At 38.4% G+C, this 21,710-nt stretch overlaps 1 protein-coding gene across 2 annotated transcripts in view; it reads right to left on the bottom strand.

Annotated features, from left to right (window-relative positions):
• Window positions 1-21,294, bottom strand: part of RGS22 (regulator of G protein signaling 22) — a 60,116-nt gene extending 38,822 nt beyond the window's left edge. Inside the window, exons 1-10 of one of the 2 annotated variants that reach the window (XM_066547714.1) lie at window positions 21,260-21,294; window positions 20,566-20,594; window positions 17,911-17,973; window positions 9,093-9,314; window positions 5,276-5,361; window positions 3,204-3,387; window positions 2,590-2,761; window positions 1,294-1,557; window positions 943-1,180; window positions 240-401 (exon numbers count right to left, since the gene is read on the bottom strand). In XM_066547714.1, coding sequence (XP_066403811.1) covers window positions 240-401; window positions 943-1,180; window positions 1,294-1,557; window positions 2,590-2,761; window positions 3,204-3,387; window positions 5,276-5,361; window positions 9,093-9,314; window positions 17,911-17,973; window positions 20,566-20,594; window positions 21,260-21,284 — 1,445 coding nt within the window. In that variant the 5' untranslated portion in view covers window positions 21,285-21,294. Of the gene's footprint in view, window positions 1-239; window positions 402-942; window positions 1,181-1,293; window positions 1,558-2,589; window positions 2,762-3,203; window positions 3,388-5,050; window positions 5,123-5,275; window positions 5,362-9,092; window positions 9,315-17,910; window positions 17,974-20,565; window positions 20,595-21,259 lie in introns of those variants that run through there. The other variant, XM_066547722.1, reaches the window with a different exon arrangement.
• Window positions 21,295-21,710: the final 416 nt, after the last annotated feature.

Below are 21,710 nucleotides of genomic sequence, written 5' to 3'. Positions count from 1 at the left end.
ACAAAGCAGCTCAGATTCTCTGGTAGAAAAATGACAAGGGTTTATTAAAGCAGATCTACCAGGCTTCTCAGCAGATTGCAATGCAGTTTAGGCTCAGCCAAAAATTAATGTGCTAGTACTTACAGTGACATTGTTTCTAATAATTGCAGTGGGATATGTGGCATGAAATAATAGGCTTATCAAAGAAAATGGACGTTTATTAAACAATAGAATTTTATTTCACGTCCATTTCTTCATACCAGTAAAGAAGTAGTGGTTTCACTACTTCAGGCTGAATCCGTCTTAAATGCATTATATTCCACTGATCTCCATGCAGCAGCTCAAGTCTGAGCAACACTTCTGAACTGAGGAAATAGTCTCCACTGCTCAGCAGGTACAGTTTTTTCATCTTACTGAGTTGCCTGCAGTCAATAAAAATAGTCACATAAGCATGTATCAAATGCTGTACAGAACTGAGTACAATTTATCCTACTGATTAAGCTGCTGCCATGCAACGTGTTTTTAATTGCAAGTGGCAGAAGCCAAAATATTTTTTCCACAAATTAGAGACAGGTTATGTATAAGACAAAATGTATAATGCTGTAGAATAGACTTTTTGAATCCAGCAGGATCTTTCATTAAAGGAGTTTGTCCTTTGATGTCCTACTTGTGAATTTAATTTCTTTTATTCTTTAGGTTCTTTCTGTTGCCATCTGTTTTCCAAATCTCTTTCTAACGCAGCCTTAATAATATGATTCTGACTTCATGTAAGCCTTGCAAACATGACTCTGCAAAAAGAGTTTTATCAGCTTCAGTAGAGTCATTCCAAACCTTGTCAGGACACACATTTAATTGTGTCTGTTTACTCAGACATTACAATTTACTCTGAAGTCTCAAAACCTGCATTCATCTATCCAGGTTACAACTATTAAAGCAATGGGAATAACTGTTAAAAGGAAGTACCTTTGTTGCCTTGTAGTGTTCTTAAGAGCCTTTAGTCTTTCAATATCCATCCAGAGCCACCAGTACCTCTCCCCAAGTGTTCCTTTAATGAACTTCTTGAATCTTTCAAACTCATGTCTGTTGCCAGTGTCGTACGTCCCATGACTAAGACACCAGGCAGCCCTGCTGTCTGGCCCAACACTTTCAGAGCTTGGACTTAAGATTCCTTGTTTTCTTACATCTTCCTTGGAGTCTAAGGCTGTAAGTAGAGAAGAACTTAGGTTAAAGAGTGACTGCAGCACCATGAGCAAATTCATTATTCACTAGCTTGTGTGTAAACACTTCAGGCTGTTTTGTGGAACTTCACGTTACTTTCAATGTCAGCAGCTGACTGGAGGGTCAGCTCTGAAATGGGTTCCTTCATTGCAATTTGAGAAGATATTGGTGTGAATTCTTCCATTGTCTGAAAAGTTGTGCTTCCCTGTTCATCTTCCTCTTCTGCTGCACTGTGCCATTTTGGGTCTAGATAAACTCTTGACCGCGTGTGGGAAAGAGCTTCAGCAATGGCCACGGAGCAGCCCTCCTCAACCCCTCTGGACCTCTCACTGGTAACATCGGCTTTTGCAGATGCTGGCCCTGAAGGGGAAAGGAAACTCTGTTTGTGGCATTCCTTAGACAGGTAACCTGCTTCTTTGTCTAACTAGTCAGACATTCCTTTCAACTTCCTCTGAACAAAAGCCACATCTAACCAGTGCTGGCCACTGTCACAGACAGACACTTGGATTAGGAACATGGCAGAGAGATTCCCTGCTCTGCAATTACATAATTTCCTAACTGTATATGGCAAAATGTGTTGATATTAACATAAAAATCAGTGTGATTTAAAATATGTTTTCTTAATTATAAAGTATTTCACTTGTTTTCACTCAACAAAGAAAAATCACAGCCTCTTGACACAGGTCTGTGAAATAAAACATGAAGAATGGTTTCTCAGGACCTAAGGCAATTAGGTAGAGAGATACATCTCTGAGAATGGAGAGAGAGCAAGCTCCTAACATATGAGCTGAGGCTTCTCTTCCTCTTGCTACTGTGTAAAAAGCAGAAGCAAGGCTGTGCAATGAGGTCTATATCCATATGTGCATCTGTATTTTCTCTCCCAGAATCTCTGGAACTTGCCAAACAATTTCAAATAAATTTGAAGATAGACAGGATTCCAAATGACTACATCTTACAAGATTCATAAAAATTGGCAGCCAAAAGACCTTTAAGTGCCCAACATAAACACCCTAAGAAGATGGCTGAAACACATCATATGCTATCAAATACCCAAAGAATCCAAACAAGAAAGTCTTTCAAAACATATAAATGCCTCTCCCCACAAAAAACCCCAGAACAACTCAACTGAAACTTACAGACTTCTATGAGACAGAAATGTGTAAGAAAAGAAACTATTACTATCACAAAATTAGTTGGCTACTAGCTCAAACTTTCATGTTGTAGCTATGGAAAGAAACAAACGTCTGTCTGAAGCCTCAGATGCCATGCGATACTCAGAAGGTAACAAGTGGAGTTAGCAATAATTCCTTAGAAGGCCTTTCCTTTCCAGCTAGTCTGAGCTGTGTTACAAACAACAGGGTTATGTAACCCCTGTGAACCCTTATTACTTACCCAGAAAGGGACCTTTTCCAGGCAATGATTCATCTCTTTTATGCTGCCCAGGCAAATGCTGAGTGTCTTGAATTTTACTAGAAACTACAGGATGTGTATATGAATCTGTAGTTTTCACAGAATCACCTTGTTTTGCCAAGGTAAACCAATCCTTTACCTGAGAAACTGTAGCCTAGGAAAAAAGTTTCATAGAACAATTAAAATTTCTCTGTTTATTGCCCTATTTCTGAGAGCTACAGCTTACTGTCCATAGGAATTCTGTGCAGTCTGTTTGTGTAGATTTCTGTAAGGATAGTTCCCAATGCAGAGAGCTGTGTGACAATAGCTAAGCATACTTGTATAAGCTGAGCTTCTGTTTAAGTTGTATTACAACTCATCTACCTTCTTCTATAGTACAAAAAACTTTGAATATAAAGCTATTTAGAGAATCAGAGAACCAGAAAATGGTGTAGGTTGAAAGGGACCTTGAAGATCATCTATTTCCAACCCCTCGGCACTAGACTAGGTTATTCAAGAGTCAGTTGTCCCATTAGATTGTGACCTCAGTTACAATAATTCTACCCAATTCATTCAATCTATCTTGATGTTACACCCACTAAATATGTTTATTTTACCTCGCCAAGTGATACATAGAACTTCTTCATAGTCAATGAAGTCAGTGAAGAGTCATCCTCCTCCTCAGGAGAGGGAGAACTTGGGCTTTGCTTCCTTATCTTTGTCCAGGGAGAGTAGTCACTATCTATAATGAAATTAATGCCAGTCTTGCTCCATTCTACTTGTGATATCAATTTAGCTAGTCTGAAATTAAATGTCAAGACAAGAAAATAATTAATTTTAGCTTTTAATCAGAGAAACCGTTCATTTCCTCAAAGAACCGGCAATTTTAAAAAACTGTCTATCTAAAAAAAAATGGCTACAGAGAACTTCATGATGCTTTTTTCATAGAATAATGGAATTATAGAATATCTTGATTTGGAAGGGACCCACAAGTATCACTTAATCCAGCTAGGTATTATTTCGTCCTTCAACTGCTGTCACATCTGTAAATGCCACTACTGCCACTGCACAGCTCACCAGCACACAGATAGTGCCCTACTTGCATTACCAAGCTTTACCAGTACACTTCTTGCAGGATTTTGCATGTATCTCTGCAGTTCCAAGTCCTGCCAAGATTGCCTTGAACATTTTGTTCACTGAAATTGAACTATTCTCCCAGATTGCAGAAGTCCTGTATCACTACCAAAGACTACACCTCTGGTTCCTGACAGAAGTGGTCTTCCAGTAGGAATGCCACAGCACTGATTACACTGATGGAACTTGCAGCTGAGAACAAGACAGCTGGGACTCTTGAGCTCAGCTGGCTGCCCTATGGGGATTCCATAGTACTGAACAGTTCTCCAGAGCTACTTTGTGTTAGTGTGAACACTTTCCTGCAGTGTTCAGGAAAGGCAATCTTAGAACCACATGACAACAGTGAGGATGCTCTGGCCCCAAGAACTGGGCAGAACTTGGTTAAGTTAGAAACAAGTACAATGCCAACCAAGTCACATGTGAAGGGAAGATGAAGCCTACACTTGAGCCTACAACCAAGTGAATGCTCAGTTTTATTTGTGCCCACTATTGAAGACCAATTAGGATTTATTTCTAGGGTTAGGGTGTCTTCATTTTTAAACACAAGTTTCCCTTTTAGCATCTGAATGTATCTTGATTCTGATTCAGAAAAGCAGCTTGAACTACTGATGTCAGTTGAAATTAGGTACATGCTTAAAGATGGTTTTATGCAATTCTCTTGGTAACTCTGCTTAATCAGTTTGCTATAGCAGAAGATCAAAGTTATTGTTTCATGTGGCCCAGATATGTGTAAAGCAGGCTGTTAACAAAGGTATAATTCAGCACTCTCACAGTTTGCTTGTTCTTTGTACACTTTTCCCCCTTGAACTTAAGTGCAGTTTCCAGGTTATCAAAAATAAAAAACATTTTACATTTTTTAAATGTATAAGTCTATACTCCAGTAACCACTCTGCCATTACAATCAGCAAATATGAGTTTTGTGAACCGTATTTCCAGGCTGCCTCTCCTTTTTGACCCCTAAAACATGCTACAATCATCTGCATCTAGACACAGCCTTAAGGGATATAGAGGTAGGTCCTCCCAAAAATGCACACTAGAACTCCTGAACATCTGCTGAATGGACATCTGGAAAAACACTGCAAGTTTTTAACAGTAAATCATCCAACTAGGCCATGGCATCCCACAGAGGACTTTGTTAAACTCTGACAGAGGCCCCAAAGACACCAAACTAATGATTAAAATAAAAAACACTTCCTGTTTTCTTCCAAATTAATTTCATAGACTTGGAACTTCTACTTATATGGCTTACACATTGATTAGCAAAAGATGCATTGCTAACATGACATCTCTAAAGTACAGAGATTTAGAAATCAGTAAATCCCATTCTTACCCTCTTTGTAATGGTGTAGTATAGGATGTAGATCATGGTCAAGGAAAATTACAGCATGATGAGTGAAAAAAGTCACTAACTTTATCCGAGTCACTAAAATATTACAATAAAGAAAACAGGACAAGAGAGGGCAAAACCACTTTAAGAATACTACCAAGATGAATGAAACAAAAGAGGAAAATGTACAAATTTATAACTGAAAGACAGCATAAAAGATTGCAATACCTGTATTCAAAGTAACAGTCACTTTCTAGAAACGCTGGAAGCCTTTCTTTCTTAATCCACTCAATTGCTTGTTCTTGATCAAGTTGCTATTAAAAAAGAAATGCCAAATTTTTGCAATTCTTTACTTTCTTGACTTAACTTGCCATGTAACTGATTCTCTACATCCCCCTTCTACAGAAGCATTGTCTCAGGAAAACAAATACAAAGTGAACATCACCTTTATGCTGGAACAATTACTTTCCTATTAAAAGCTAAAAAAAGATCTAAACTTGATTTCACCTATTAAGAGTTCAACTTTTGTAACAAATCATGAGTGATTTTTCTTCAGAAATAATGTGTGTATGAATCATTCTTTTACTGCACAATTTCAAATGCAAATTACATGCACAAAAAATTTCTGCAGCAGGAAACTGCTGCTTTCTGACTTTGACACATTTTATAAATAATAGCTATTATTTTTCCTCAAGAATTTGAAGAGTAAGGAACCTTAAATTAAGTTATACTTTCATAATGAGAAAGCTCTGGAAAATAAAACCAAAATCAAACAAATAGAAATCCCATTCGTTATCACCTCTCATGCTTTTATATGTTGGATCACTGCATAACTGCATTGTACACAGTAATTCTCATAGTGGAAACCCACGCTTGGTATGACCTGGGGCCACAACAAATTTCTGCTCAGGCAGTCTAAGCCTCAGTGCCTCATTGAAGCAGAAAGAGAGGGGCCTCCAAGGAGTAGTTTGGGGGTGAAAGGGAAATGTTGAGCAGCGAGTTACACTGAGGCAGGGAGTTCCAATGAAGTAAGAGTAATCTCTGACTATGGCCACAACGATCCATAGTTGCTTCTCTTAGAAATTACAAACAGCCCTTCCTAGTATTTTTTTTTAATATTGTACTTTTTCCACTCTTAGGGAATGATCTATTTTATTCATCTGAGGCGCATTTTTCCTTTTACTGAAGGTGAGATTAATTATTTTGAAGAATGCAGTAACTACCCTTGTCCATAAAAACAGGTGAAGTTTGGGCAAGGATGGATACTACTTGTTATATCAGGTAACCAATTTATGTAGATCACAGCTTGAATTTACTTTCCATGAGCTAATATTCCGTTCGGGGCAAGGGTTATTTCTGCCTCATACGTATCTGTAGGGGATTAAAAAAATCTGAATTACTCAGAAAGTGGGTGGTTTCATTTAGAGAGAAGAAAATATTTCAAAATATGGAAAGCTTATGTTGGCAGAGGCTCATACAATGTAATTTGTGGAGATGGAGACTAATTACTCCCAACCACACAGTGTATGCTTCTTCTTGGCAATTGACAAATTTTTTTTGAAACACAGAAGATAGTTTCTTTATTTTGGCATTTCATATTTATGCATTTACTGACTTACAGCCCAGTTTTTTATCTGAATGATTCATAACATGCTCATGCTGTACATAGCTGGTACACAAAATAATATGTAATATCAGAAGGAAAAAATTTCTATTCTTTCCCCATCCCCAGAGAAAGATGCTACATTCAATCTGATGGAATTTGTTACCTTGGTTAGTTTCTTTACCCAATCAGCCTCAGACCTTGCTAGGACTCAATCCAGCAAAGCTTTTAGCACGTGTTTAAGTTTAAGCATGTGTTTAACTTCCCTTGATTAAAGTTAAAAACATACTTAAGTGCTTTGCTGAACTGGGGTTTCTCTGAAGTAAGGTATGTGGGATGCCAGCCAGTTTCTTTTCGTAGTTGTGATCGATTCTACACAAGTCCACAGATTTTTTCTCAATGTATTTCACATCACTGATATTGACTATGGATTAGAGGATACTTACTTCCATATCAATGATTTGCAAACATGCAAACACACATGAAGAAAACTTTTGCTTATCTGTAGATTTGTAACAATCTGAGAGGGAAGTAAAACACAGAGAAAAATACCACTGCGCATATTTCTTAGCCTGAAAGGCCTTCTAGGATTTTCCAGTCATAACTCCTTTTCATAAGTAACCTGCCAGTGATGATCACTCAAGGTGACTTTTTGTAATCCATGTAACATTTAAAAACAACTATCAATCTCTTTAGTTCCTATGAAGGCAGTCAAAGCAAAGCAGACAGCATCACCTGACAACTGAAAGATCAAATGCTACTTGATTTGAACAGAACTACTTGATAGAGTTGTTCTGGGGTGGCTTCTCCTGGTGCAGTCACTGTAGTACAATTAATGGAGCTGACTTCTTTCACCCTGTGTAGTTGCAGTTACCATTTGGGGCAAACTGTTTCACAGATCATTTTGCTCCAGCTCAGACTTGAGATATCAAGCTAAACTGGATGAGGCATCTAAGTTACCCATAAAGTAAAGGAGGAATCAAAAATAAGAAGAAATATCACCCATTTGCCCCAAAAGGAGAAGAAAGGGTACTGAGGCATTTTGTTCCTCAAAAGGCTATAATGCTTCCAATCTATGGAAAACATCCCAGGGAAAAAAATGAAATCTTAAATAATACTGAAGCCTGTGTTTCTCCAAACCACAAGAAAGAAGAAAATAATAGTGAAATGGCTTTGAATTGCTCAAGAAAGGGCATCTACAGTGGTAATGATGGGAAGTTAGCCTAGAGAGCAATGTAAGCCACACTTGCACAAACACACAGCATTTCCTCAGTTTAATACTGAGAGCAAATAAGAAATCAAGAACAGCTCTTCTGCTTTTGTACTCTCAAGCAAAGTATTTGTGAAAATTATTATTTAACATGGTAGGGAGGTCTGTGAGCCTTGTCCTTTTGTATCATTTGTCCAGTTTAAATGCAAATAATTGTAGTATCACATTAGTATAATTTTGTTAAACATCATTGCCTTTTGACCTCTCTCAATACTGTTTTCTTTTCTGAAAATCATTAATCTTATACTGGGAAAAGCAGTGGTCTGTTACAACTCCCTGCTTTTCTCTCAGCTTTCCAGATGTGACATAATTTTGAGCAGGCACTGAAAAAGTGGAGCAAGACCTTATATTGGCTTTGAATAAAAGGAAATGAAGACATGTTAGTCACATCCATGCAAAATGAGAAAGAAAGGAATACACCAAGCATCCCAGTGAAACTTTTTTTTTTGTCCTTGAAACCTGTTGTTTAAAGGTAAAATCCCACATCTAATTACACCGACTTGTATTCTCCCAGGTGCATAAAATGCTTCAACTGCAGATTTTAACCTGCCTAATTTGGTGCTGAAGATGGCCCTGGAAGTAGGCAGGTGAGAATACCAAAACTGATACTGTCTAAGCAAGCCTGAAAACAGATATTTTTTTTCCCTAAATTCCAACCCATCTTTCCATTAATTTAGCTCTCTTCTTGCCAAAGATTATTTTTTCTGGCCATTTCAATTGATGCTAACCATGTAAATCCTTTAGGAATTAATGGAAGAGAGACTTATGTGTTGCCAGACCACAGATGAGCTCATAGCCCTACAAGGAAATTAATTAATAAGGAAAGACTGAGCTGCATTAGTTTCAGTCAATTTGCACATTCCAGGGATCACTAGTAAAGTAACTGTTGTCATAATATTTTTTCTTTTAATATTAAAAAGTATTCAGACCACACAACTGAACCCTGCCCTACAGAATCTTCAAAATTCTGTGCTACAGGATGTGCATCTGTAATTCCATTCACTTGTCTGCTAGACACATGTGTATTACAGGGCATAATTTGGCCCATCATTATGTTTTCCTAACATAAATTAACATTTTTCCCAAGCTTCCAAGCCAAACACAACAATAACGATTGCCAGTATCTCTACAGTAAGATCTAAATATAAACTCAGGGTCTATAAGATGCTTACCATAGTGTTGCAATTTGGATCAATACTGAAGGCTGAAGAAGCAGTGTGCATTTTGGAGAGCTGCCCATCATTCTTTTCCTTGCTTAGAACATCATAAATGGGGCTTGGAGGTTTTTGATCATGCAGAATTTTTTTCGGCTGGCTTTCCAGGCGTTGTGGGGCATAATTAACTACTTCAAAAGCCCCAACATCAGAGTTAAACTTCATTGGCTGGGCAAAAGTCTACAAAAGAAGTTAGGAAAGTTTATGGTACTGTAATAAGGCAACTGTCATTTAACAAATTATTTTTTATCATATAGAGGCATAGTACAGAATAGAAAATTGCATTATGAGGCTTCTTTCTCTTCAGGCCTGAAATAGTAATTTTTCTACATTCTTGTTTTTGCTGTATAGCTTTCCAAAGCATTCCTACCTTTTTATTTCAGCAATGCTTAATTGTCAAGAATTGAATTCATTGTAGCTGACAGACCATTCTTTTTCACATGTAAATAATTGATTCAGTACATGAGGTATAGAATATATAATTAACTGTGACTTTAGTAACTGTCCTACAGAGAAGTATTCACCTACAGGATCAGATCTACAGTATTATTCTCCCATTTGTTATTATCAACAATCAAGGCATGAAAATATTAGCAATGAAACTGACCTTTTAAATGTGAGATTCATTTGAGGAGGATGAATCTGAAGATTTTCATATGTAGGAAAGGTTTGTCACTATAGTGTTACTTGTAGGTCAAACAACCACCAAAACCCATATCCTGTAGCAAATTTTATTGTACATCACTAGTTCAGTCAAATACTGTATAATAGATGAGATGGACTGAACTCCAATTTTATGCAAATGTGACTTTTGTCAACTCACAAAACCCCACTGCACATGTACACACTAAAACAGAGCCATCTTTCATCTTTTAAGCTCTGGGATCAGGTATTTCCCTGAAAGACTATCTTTCAAATTCTCTTACTTGAAATGAAGAGGAAAAATATGGATGTATTTTACAGAAGTCATAGAGAATACCCACGACAGTTATGAATAGGAGATTCTATAGAACTTATGCGCATTATATACTCTATATTATATAGAGTATATAAGCACCTCTGCACTCAGCTGGATGACAAGGCATGTTGTATTTAGGTACTCAGGAAACTATGGCCACACCTAAATCCAGTGCCAAAACTTATTTTGGCTTTGTTCCAGACAGGATACCACCTGGTGTTTGCACAGTTGTCGATCTCCTGCATTTAATCAGAATATTTTATTTGTTCAAGTACTGTATTTTTAATTTCCTTGAACTTTTTCATATATCACATATATGCACACAGACATAACTCATATACATTCTAAATATGTTAAATACATGCTACATAGAAACATAGAAATATACTACAGAACAATTTGATTCTTCTTCACACCTGTATAAGCCCAAAGTAATGATATCAGTGTCACCTATTTTGTTGCTTCTGTTTGAAGCCCCCCTGTTGATCAATGTCTTGCAGAGCAATGCCCAGAACTGAACCGTGTGGCTGCAATATGTTTTTTCAACATTCCCTACTTATCCCATAATGTCTCACTGTAGAGGCTCAGCCTGGCAAAGCACACAGCATGTGAGAACTTTAAGTGTACGATGACATCAGACCGTCACTGCTCAGGGCCATGTACTGAATTGCATGAATCTGTTCAGTTACCTAACTTCAGCTGAAATCATAGATTGGTTTTTGTTCTCTGACACCTTCTGCCTCTTTTGGCATTAATTTTCTCCAGGGCACTCAGCAGGTTTTAGTGCTTTTTTTTCCAGATGTACTGAACGGCATCTAACAAATCTTTCATGTGCAGTAGATTTCCCTACATGCAGACCTCCTCCCCGTTTGCTATGTGCACACTTCATTTACTTTCAAACTTAATTTGTGCTGCTACCAGCTTTTAAGTGACTAACTGTGCAACCTTAGTAGCCTTTAAATGGTTTCTTCCTTACATATTCTTTCATGTTTTAAATAAAGAAACTAAAGAAAGTACACTAAGAAACAAAGTACTTCAGTCTCTTAGGATTTGAAATCCTCTTGCTTGTGGAAAAAAAGCAAACAAAATGCAAATTTCATAATAAAAGGCTTTGTGACTAGACATGATGATATTGTTTTAGTTTCATATTTTTCAAATTGAAAACTAAGCAAATACATTATTAGTTTAGCACATATATCTACTTTTATTTAATAATTTGTAACATACTCTAAATTTAGGATTTTTTTATACTTATTCTATTTAGCTCAACAGAAAACTGTTGCAATTTTAATGTAGTGAAATGGATGCTAGTGACAATTTTTAAAATGTAAAGTGTGTTGCTGTTTTGGGGTGGGGTCTGACTACCAATCATTTATAAGACAAATATACTAATGGAGCAAAAGAACATGCACTGGTGGGATAGGAAGATTTAGACTTCATACACCACATACTTGACTGAAAACGGGGGTTCTAGTTCAGACTTTTGGGGTTTGGATGTAGTTACTCATCCCCAGGGACATCAAAAGGCAGCATACTTCTTCTATCAGTCAGAGAGTAGCCAGTAGACTTGACTCTAGTAAGGATGCATCTGGAATACTGCTCCAGTTGTGGGTCCCTTGTACAAGAAGGATATTCACATATTTGATCAAGTCCATCAGAAGACCACAAGACTGTCAGAGGCTGGAGCACTCACCCCTGAGGGAGAAGCTCTAGGAGAACTAGCAGCAGCCTTAGTGTATTTACAAGGAGATGGCTGAAAAGATAAAGCCAGGTTTTTTATGGAGGGGTATGGTGGGAGGACAAGAGACCACTTGTCATACACTGAAAAAACAGAGATCTCAGCTGGATTATAAGAAAAAAGGTGATTTTGGGATGATTAGCACTGGAATAGGCTGTCCAGAGAGGAATCAGCTGTTGGAGGTTTTCAAGACAAACTGCAGAAAGTGCCAAGCAACCTGGAGTCAGTACTAAAGCACTGACCTTGCTTTGAGAAGGAAGCCACACTACAGACCTCCTCAAAGTCTCTTCTAGGCAGTAATCTATGATTCTGTATGAATCAGAAGTTCCCAAAAGAGCATCTCTCTATCTCTCAAGCTATCATACAACAGCATTTTAGAATAATTTAAATCTTTCTGGAGAAGCTTGTTTACTCAAAAAATCTAGAATGATAAATCAGAATGTTTTTATAAGCATAATAAAAGAAGAGATAATTCCTAATCTTCTTAACCTATCACCACCACAAAAATAAAAGTGACAATGTTATGAGAAAAATAAAATGGGAACACACAAAAAACCACCCCCAGAATCTGACTTTTTGTAGGAAACATTCTCCCTTCACACAGGAGAGAGGATCAGTCAATCCATTTTCCTTTCAGTATCTGAAGAGCTTTGGGGCAAAACACTCAATCTAACCACTCTCACACATTCCATTAGCCACAAAAAAAAATGCACCAAGAAACTCTTCAGTACCCTTTAGCAAACTTAAAACCTTTCCAGTGGAAGTCAAGTACTGTAAAATCCTGTAACACTTCTCAGGACAATGAGAGAGGTTTATGGCACCACCAATATTCCATCCTTGCAACAATGAGGAATCTCTTCAGTGAAGATGCCTATGCTAAGGAGTGGATCATAGTCTACACTACAAAGGAAAGGGGAAAATTATCCATGCCAATCTAATATACTAAGAAATGTCTTTCTTACCCCACATTTGGCAAGTGCTTTTGGCTTTTTACAGACAAGTAAAATACACTAACCAAAGATTAAGTGTTTTAATTCTCTTTAGTTTGAGCCAATTTTTGATGCTTTGAAGATGGCAAGGGAAATCTCCAGAGAAATTATACCTCAAGATGTTAAGAAAAAATAAATCAAGTTTGGAAAGAGCCTTGAAGCTTGGGGTTCATACATTGTCAATGCAGCACAATAAATAAGATAAAGGACTTGAGAATACCAAAAAATAAGTCTACAGACTTTGCAAATGGTTTCACTTGCAGGAAATTCTCCTCCCAAAGCCAGTATGACCAATGTAACTCAGTGTAGTAATCTCAGCTTCAGAAAAAAATCCCTGAGCAAATAGCAAAAAGCTGTTTTCAGACTGTGGTACAGCAATACTATTAAATAAATAAACAATTGCATGTACTTTTTTGACAGCAAAGAAATTTCTTAGCTGTCAAATGCACATTGAATACGGTTTTCAGCTGAAAAATAAACAGAATACATAATTCTGAAACCTGAAGTTATACACTTAACTGAAGGGAAGACAAATTTCTCTCAGTCCTCCCATTGCAGAAACCAAAACAGCATCCATCATCATGTTGCCAGGATATCAGACATATAAATCTCACTGTTCTCTGTCTTAACAGTTTTCAGATACACTCAACTTCGGATACAATTAGGAAATGTGTAAATATGCTCACATCCCAGACCCAAATAATGTAGTTTGATCCCAAGAGAAACAAAATGACCACAGCTTGGCTGCTTCTTAGGTTAAGGGTGGGAGTGAATAGAGATCCAGGAGCATAGCCAAAACTTCCTTAAGAAGGGTATATGTATATCATAAATAATGTCAGTGAGAGTCCACACCAGAAAAGAATTTGAGCAGCTCTATGAAGTATCTGGAAAAATTCACACTACACATGGTCAATGAAAAATCTCCCACTGACTTTAATGAGTCCAGAATTTCCCTTCTGTTGATGAGTAAGACAAAAGACATAATCACATATCACAATCTAATTAAGAGAGAAGAACATTTAGAGTAAACATACTATTAATAAGGAATATAGTCAGGAATGCTTTGTTTGCTTCCTTCAATGTCAAAGATATGATGCAAGTTTTAGTGCTGGGTAAGTCTCAACATAACATGCAGGTAGGGCCTTACTTCTGTCAAAGCCTTTTTAAGGGAGATTATATTGGCAACTGCAGCCTCCCTCCTCCCACCTGGAAAAGACAAGAGGAAACTAATGAGCATGCACTGATGCCTTGAATTGATTATTTGATGCATGGAATTATTCAAAATTATCTTCAAAGCAGTGAAGAGCCTGAACTGTGCTGCAGAGTGGATTGCTTTTTTGATTTCTGCCCTTTCTGTAATCTGTGACTCAGATCAAGCAAGATTTTCTTTGTGACAGCAATAGGTTCTCAGGACTTCCTTCTTCAGAAAGGCCAACTGGCCTAAGCTTTGTTACTTGGGCTTTAATTTTTTTCAGAATCATCACCTGCACTAAATGCTGGACCCCAGACTACCTGGAGGAGAGCTTTTACAGTGAGAACAATGTTGCAAAGAAATATTCTTCAAATCTAAAGTTGATCAAATTATGGCCACTTAGAAGATTTGTGCTGCAAGGGAAACCAACAACCAGGGACTCACCACCAAATTGTCATCTCCTGAATGTGCATCAATTGAGGCACAAGGTAGCACTTTTGTCTCCAGTGCAACTCCTTGAGGTTGCAAAGAGGAGGAGTGTGACTTCCTCAGGATCACTGGTAACTGGAAAATGACAGGTAAGACCCAGCATGGACTTGGGATGGAATGAGTAGCAACCAGCTTGTAGAGTGCAGGAGAAACAAGCTGACATTACTGTGCTTGCCTTCCACACTGAGCTGATGGCAATTTCTGACTCCTGAATTTCCATTCCTGACTAAACATATCCTTGGATGTTTTTAGTACATGGATCAGAGATTCAAATTCTAGCCTGAACTCCTAGAAATGGAAATGTGTCCAGGCCAATGTTTCTCTTAAATCTTTCATTTTACATTAGTTACTAAGGAAGGTGTAACTCATTTGTGTGTCGTGTAATTGGTTTCTGCTACTGTGAAATCACTGCACTACTGGCAGCAAGTGCCCTCCTGAGGTTTTTTGCATTATGTGTTTCAGAAATACTTTCTGTAAATTACACTTTATTACAGTATATAGCTCTTTGGAGTACCTAGATATTTATGTCAGATTACATTGAATGTCACTATAACAAGAGGATCACTTAAGGGATACACTGTAAATCAAAGGAAAAAAAAAACATTAAAAACCTGCTGCTGTTATAGCAAGTCCCCAGTGATACAATTTTCCATATGCTAATGGTGCATTATAAATCAATGCAGAAGCAGCCCCTCAAAATAAGCATATGCTCTCCCTCATTTCTTGTATCAAGTCTCACAATATTTTCAGTTTAACTTGTTGCCTAACTACTAGCACACCTGGGTAATGCTGTTCCCAGGCAACAGTGTATAAGCACAACAAGAATAAAGCAATGGAAATTTCAATGCACTGTTTTAGTAGAAGCCTTCTGAGAAGGAGAGGGTAATCAGGAATGTAAGGTATTCAAACCACAGAACTCAAGGCATTAATAGAACTTAATCCTGAAGAGGATAAATCCTTAGGAAAAGATCAAAGAGAAAATAAAACCAATTATGAGAACATTACAGTTAAAAATAGCTAATAGAGCATCTGTTTTCATGAAGATATGTAAATATGTGGAAGAGAGACCATGCATCATCTTAGAAACCTACCAAGATTACCAGTATAAACCAGTGTTTACTCAGGAGTGACTGTGAACTCTTTTCTGTGGGCTTCCAGAGATGTCAGGAGTGCCTGGACAATTGCTGCAGTTCAGAGCTGCTGAGCTGTGCCAGGACTGTGGGCTGAGGAGCCCTCTGAGGCCAAGGAGAATTTTGGCCTCTAACAGATGTCCTGAAATTTGTGTATGTCCAAGGAGATCGAGAGACTAAAAAGGCTGAACTTCTTACCCACTCCATCCTCTGCAATTTGGGTAAAACTTGAAGCATTGCTTCCAAATAAGCAGCAAAGGCATGGAGGATGGTACTCCTGTGCTAAGAACAATCTAGTACATAGAAGAAGGCTGGGTTTAAAACCTAAGTACTCGGGCTTGGATTTAGGCAGATATCCTAAGGCAGCTGTGGGGCAGGGGCTGGGGGAGTTGAGGTGTTGGGGAAAGGGAAAAAGCCAGCCCTCTTACCACATGATTTGTTCCATCTGTGTCTCTCTAGCTTTGTATACTCTTCAGAATCTTGCAGTGTGGTGAAAGCACGTAAAGACTGAGCTCCTGAAAGAAGTCAGTATCGATGCTGTGCACAAAACTCACACTCTGACATGGAGTTAATACCTCCAGGTTCTATTTTAGGATTAAAATTTGGAATGAGGAGCCCATTCTACCATCCTTAGTAGTACAATTTCCATGCGGTGTACATTTACACAAATCTATGATGTGGCTTATAGAGACAGCTATGTCTGGTTCAATTAAGTAAGCCAAATCATTCAGTTGTGAATCACAACTGAATTTATTTCATTAGTGACCTCACCAAGCCACTTTGTAGCTCCTTTGAGGTCCAAGGAGCATCAAGAAATATTCTGCTCTCTCCTAATGCTGGCAGTGGTTCCTACCAAGCAAGCTGTAGAATGGATACATGTTCTTGTAGTGTAGCCTGTTGGACTGCAGTGCCTTAGGAGGGGAACAGGCTGCGGGAGCCACAAGTGACCCTGTGGAAAGGCCTGTGCCACCTGGCAAGGGACTTTGAGTGTAAGGCGTCAGGGCCAAGTCTACTAAGATGAAGTAGGATGAGGTTGCCACATTGAGGGAACAGGACTGTACATGTGACTCTCAATAGAGTGTGGGGAGCCAGGTTAGTTGATAGGGAAAAGGAGCAAAATACAGGAGAACTGCTTAAATACACGGTACTGGGTATGATGGTCTAACTGTAACTGGATCAGCACACAGAATACAGTGTAAGGCTGCATCCTTCTTGCTGCAGATGGGAGAGGAAGAGGAGGGAAGTGCTAACTTTGAAATCTTCCAAGCCATGAAGAGAAAGAGTTGTTTCTTAAGCTATAATGTCAATTAATCACTGAATACATTGCCAGAAAACTGTAAAAGGACAAACATTTGTTATGTTGTCATGTTGTAACACTGTAATAGAAGTGGACACCTTTTAAAAAAGTATTTATGTGTCTTTTTCATTTCCTATTCATATTATTTTAGTGCACTGTGATTTAAATACATAAATTATTAATTATGTAAGTTTAAATACATAAATAACCTATGGATATTGGTGGACAACAAGCTGTCCATGAGCCAGCAGTGCGTCTCTATGGCCAAGAAGGCTTGGTGTATATTAGGAAGAGGACTGCCAGCAGGTCAAGGGCTCTTCAGCACAATGGGAGACATTTGAGCAGTCCAGCAGAGAGCTACAAAAGTGATTAAGGGACTGGGGCAACTTTCTTATGAAGAAAGGCTGAGGGAGCTGGGCACATTCAGCCTCAAGATGAGACAAATAAGAGGGGCCCTTATCAAAGTCTATCAGTATCTGAAGGGAGGATGATGCCAGGCTCTGCTCAGTGGTGCTGAGCAATAGGACAAGAGACAACAAGCAGAGACTGATGCCCAGGAAGTTCCACCAGAACATAAGGAAGAACTTCTTTACTGTGTGGGTGACTGAGCACTGGAACAGGTTGCCCAGAGAGGTGGTGGGGTCCCCCTCACTGGAGATATTCAGAAACCATCTGGATGTAAATCTGTGCCACGTGCTCTGGGATGACCCTGCTTGAGCAAGGAAGCTGGATCAGATGACCCACTGTGCTCCTTTCCAACATGACCCATTCTGTGATTCTGTAAATTAGCAAGAGAACATCTGCCCCCAGAAGTCCAGTTAACTGGGCTATTCTTACTGATAATAACACTGAGCAGTAAGAGCTGCTACCATTAAAATGCAGATATATGGCAAAACATAAAATTTTCCAAGGTGGATTAAGTTACTCTTAATCTTAGTAAGGCTTTTCTTGTATTTTGCAAGGGATTTCTGTAAGGTACTTACCGGAAGACTTAAAAATTCATTAAAGAAATCCACAAGCATATCATCTGTGGCTAAGCATTCTTCCTATAGAGAGATAAAACCACAAAGCATGGCTTGTAATAATCTGCACTAATATTTAAATGCACTATTGCCTCAAACAATATTTTTTCTATGAGATATGACATGGAAGATTTTGCAAAATATTATTTCCCATTTTTGAGAATATAGTCATTGCATCACTGTTATATTCTAGTCATTGCACACTGCTAAGGTCCTTAGCAATTTAAAATGCACACATGAAGGTAAATCCTTTACAAATGAATTTACAGATAAAGCCTTCATAAACCAAACAGCTTCTAGATGCTAAAACTTTTGAAAAAATGTGCATAAGCTACCAGTCCAGAAATTCCCCACATTGTACCTTTCTCTCTTGCACCTGGGAAGAAGGGAGTATAATATTTCACCAGGGCCACCTTCTGCTCTCACCCTGCTGCTTGGGGATATTTGGGGACTAAAAGGGAGTAAAATAACCTATAATTTGGCTCAGCAAGCAAGCAGTGTATGCCATACTTTGAATCTGACAGAACTGGGAGGCTTCCTGTTGTCCTAATCAGAAGTGAAGACTGCATCTACAGGTGTTTTTGTATCCTTTCTGATGCCTGCATTTTAAATCCTGCTAACATGACACAAAAATTGTATACTAGAAGTTGAATATTTTTGCTGTTGACAAATCCAAAAGTATGGCTCCAAGTCTTACTTTTACTGACTCAGTATCTCCACTATCCCCATTCCAATTCAACAGAGGGTAAAACTGGAACATTATTCCACTGGTCTTCAGATATGTGTCTTCAGTATAATGAAGACAAATAATATTTAATAGTTTAATTTTCCTGAACATTCTATGATTTCAGCCTTGCAAGGCAAGGAGAATGAACTTAAATTTAATGTATTTGCCAATGGCAGCAAAGGTGTTGCAACACAAATCTTTTTTCTCTTTCTGAAGTTGATAGCATTGAACTGTGCTAATGAGGAATAGCATTAAAGAGAGGTTATGCACAGGGTACAGGCAGGCAGTATCTTGATCCAAACCCCAGTGGTCTAACCTAAATGCAGATAGCTTGTGCTCAGATAAGGAAGAAATCTGAGATAGCATGCATGACAAGTCAGGACTAGACCTGATGGTGTTTGTCTGGCCCTAGTCTGCCAGCACTTATTCCTTAGCACGTGTGGTTGCTGTGGTGACTAATACAGCACAGGCAAGGTAGCCCAAGACCATTCCTGGAAAATGCTGCCAGTGCTGAAAGCAAAGCTTTTATGCCTTATTTGTATCACAGGCCCATGGGCCAAAGCAACTGCAGTGCCATGGACCTAGAGATGTTTGGGCACTGCTTAAATAGAGGAATGTACCAAAGTGTCTAAACCATTTTGAAATTAACAGAGAATCCTCTTACTAATGTCAATAGGCAATCAAATCCAGAAACATCAATTCTGCAAGTGTTAACAGAATTAGGAAAGGAAATTAATTAGAAACAAGCTATAGTCAGGCTCATGTTTGGTTTGACACTGACAAAGATGAATCTCGAGATAGGACTAGATATGATAATACATGATGAAAATACTGTTTCAATTGACTTATTAAAAACAATTAATTTATTATTGGCTGAAGTATAAGCTCTTTAGGAATACAGAGGTAACATGTTTTTAATTTCCCAAGGATATAATTCTCTGTAGTCCCATAAAACAGCAAGAAATGGAAACACAGTGGTTGATTAATAGATAAAATGCTTATATTATTAATGTGTGCCTTATTGCTTACTGCATCTACATATTATATTATTTCCTTTGGTTTTTGGAGAGTTTTTTGTGGACAGCTTTATTTTCATTTAAAGTCAGTTGCACTTTCTTATGTGCACATTATAGGTTAGGGAGTTGCACGTACAATACTATAGCTTAGATTTTTGTGCCAGAAAGCATTTGGTTTCATTTCTTTCCATGCCATTTCTCCTGCAGCACAGTCTGAATTATGACTAGAAAAAGCTGCCTTAGAATTGCAACTGAAGGTTAAGGTGTGCTAGAAATTGGTCCAAAACTTGCGCTTTTGTTGGTTCTGTTTATGGCAATAAACACTATAAATTAAAAAAAACAGTATCTAGAGATTCCCAAAAGCAGTATCTACACATTTATACTTTAAAATATGTGGGAAGTGCCCAAAGGCACTAAGTTACAAAGGCATCCAAAACAGGGAATAGGCAAACATCACCTGAGCTGTAACAGTAAACATGTCATTTCTTATGAGGTAACAGACAAATATATATACCTTTCAAACAAGAAGAAAAACATCAGGGAAATCCTACAATGAGCTATGAGCAAAGGGCAAAAAAGGCAAAGTAAGGAAATTGTTAAACCTGTCATGTTGAATCTTCCAGTTGTTTGTTTCCTTCCTTCATCCTAATTAATTTTCATTTCCATCTTTATTCTCCATAGCCTTCTGTTACTTTTTTTTCTAATTATTTTCAAACTAAGTATTCTGTCTGACAAAATTTTAAGAAATTGCTCAGTAGTCTACACTTACAAAAAAAGAAATGAGAAAACAATGGTTTCCAAAATGGTTTTTTGCTTTTTTTGCTCCATTGCTGCATGATGAAAATAATGACCAAGCCTTATAAGCATACTTACTAACATTTCTTCTGTTATACACGGAGGTTCTGAAAAGAAGATATTAAATATCATACGTTATCCAAGCAATACAGTTAATCTGGTTCAACTACAATACAACAAAAAGTAGTGAGGCATGACAACCCTCCTGGGTATTCTGAAATAAAATAACTTGGTCTGAAGAAATAAAATAAGAAATAAAATAATAAAATAAGAAATAAAATAATAAACTAAGAATATGCTGTAATGTTGATCCGTGCATGAAAAGATTAACTATCACAAGAATTATTTAAATAAAAATCAAGTATTATTTAAATATATTATTTCTTATACATATCAGTTAACTTCATGTCACCTTTCCTCTGCAAAATTGATAACTAGAAGCTTGGTGGTTTAATGAAAATACAGATTTGTATGAAACTCAAAGCTTTGAACAGTAAATATTACAAATCATGTGATAAAATTAAGAAGATCCAACTGTGTTCCCGAATAGTCAACTCTCATTCATTCTAGAATATTGTGACTTTAGTGATGCTATTTGAGGGCAGCAAAGTTCTCTCTTCGGAGTGATGAGTTCTGCCGGGCAAGTTTACACCCGGCAGTTCAAAATGCCTCTCTTTGGTGCCACCGCCTCTGAACCTGAGGCCGCCACCGTGGGGCCCGAGCCCCGTGCGACACGGAGGCGGCCCAGCGCTGCGGGGACAGTGCCACGTACCGGTGGTGAGCCTCTTGGAGCGCATCCTGCCCCGGTGAGATCCCGGGGAGCGGCGGGAGCGGCTCCTGCCCGGGTGAGATCCCGGCGAGCGGCGGGAGCAGCGCCGGGGCCGCCGGGCCCGGCCGGGGCCTGTGGCCGCCGCGCCGTTGCCATGGCGCTGCAAACACGGCCCGGGCCGTGCCCGGCCCGGCACCGCGCTCCCTCAGGCAGGAGAGTCCCGAAGGAGATACCTGAGATGCAGGAATCTGAGGATGCTTGTAGCCAGAAATGAAACTAAGCACTCCCAGAATGTTCGTTTCTGCCTTGGCTCCAGCATGGAAGAAAAGGTCACGTTTCTGGTGGGGTCAGCGAAAGCTGTGTTCAAAGAAGGAATTCAGGGTCCTATATGAGGATTTCAGAGGGATTTAGGTGTTTCACAACTGGGATCTGAAAACCATCCTACCTAGCAAGT

The sequence above is a fragment of the Molothrus aeneus genome, chromosome 1, assembly GCF_037042795.1.
Source record: "Molothrus aeneus isolate 106 chromosome 1, BPBGC_Maene_1.0, whole genome shotgun sequence".
Taxonomy (NCBI): Eukaryota; Metazoa; Chordata; class Aves; order Passeriformes; family Icteridae; genus Molothrus; species Molothrus aeneus.
This window is presented reverse-complemented; position numbering and strand designations above follow the sequence as displayed.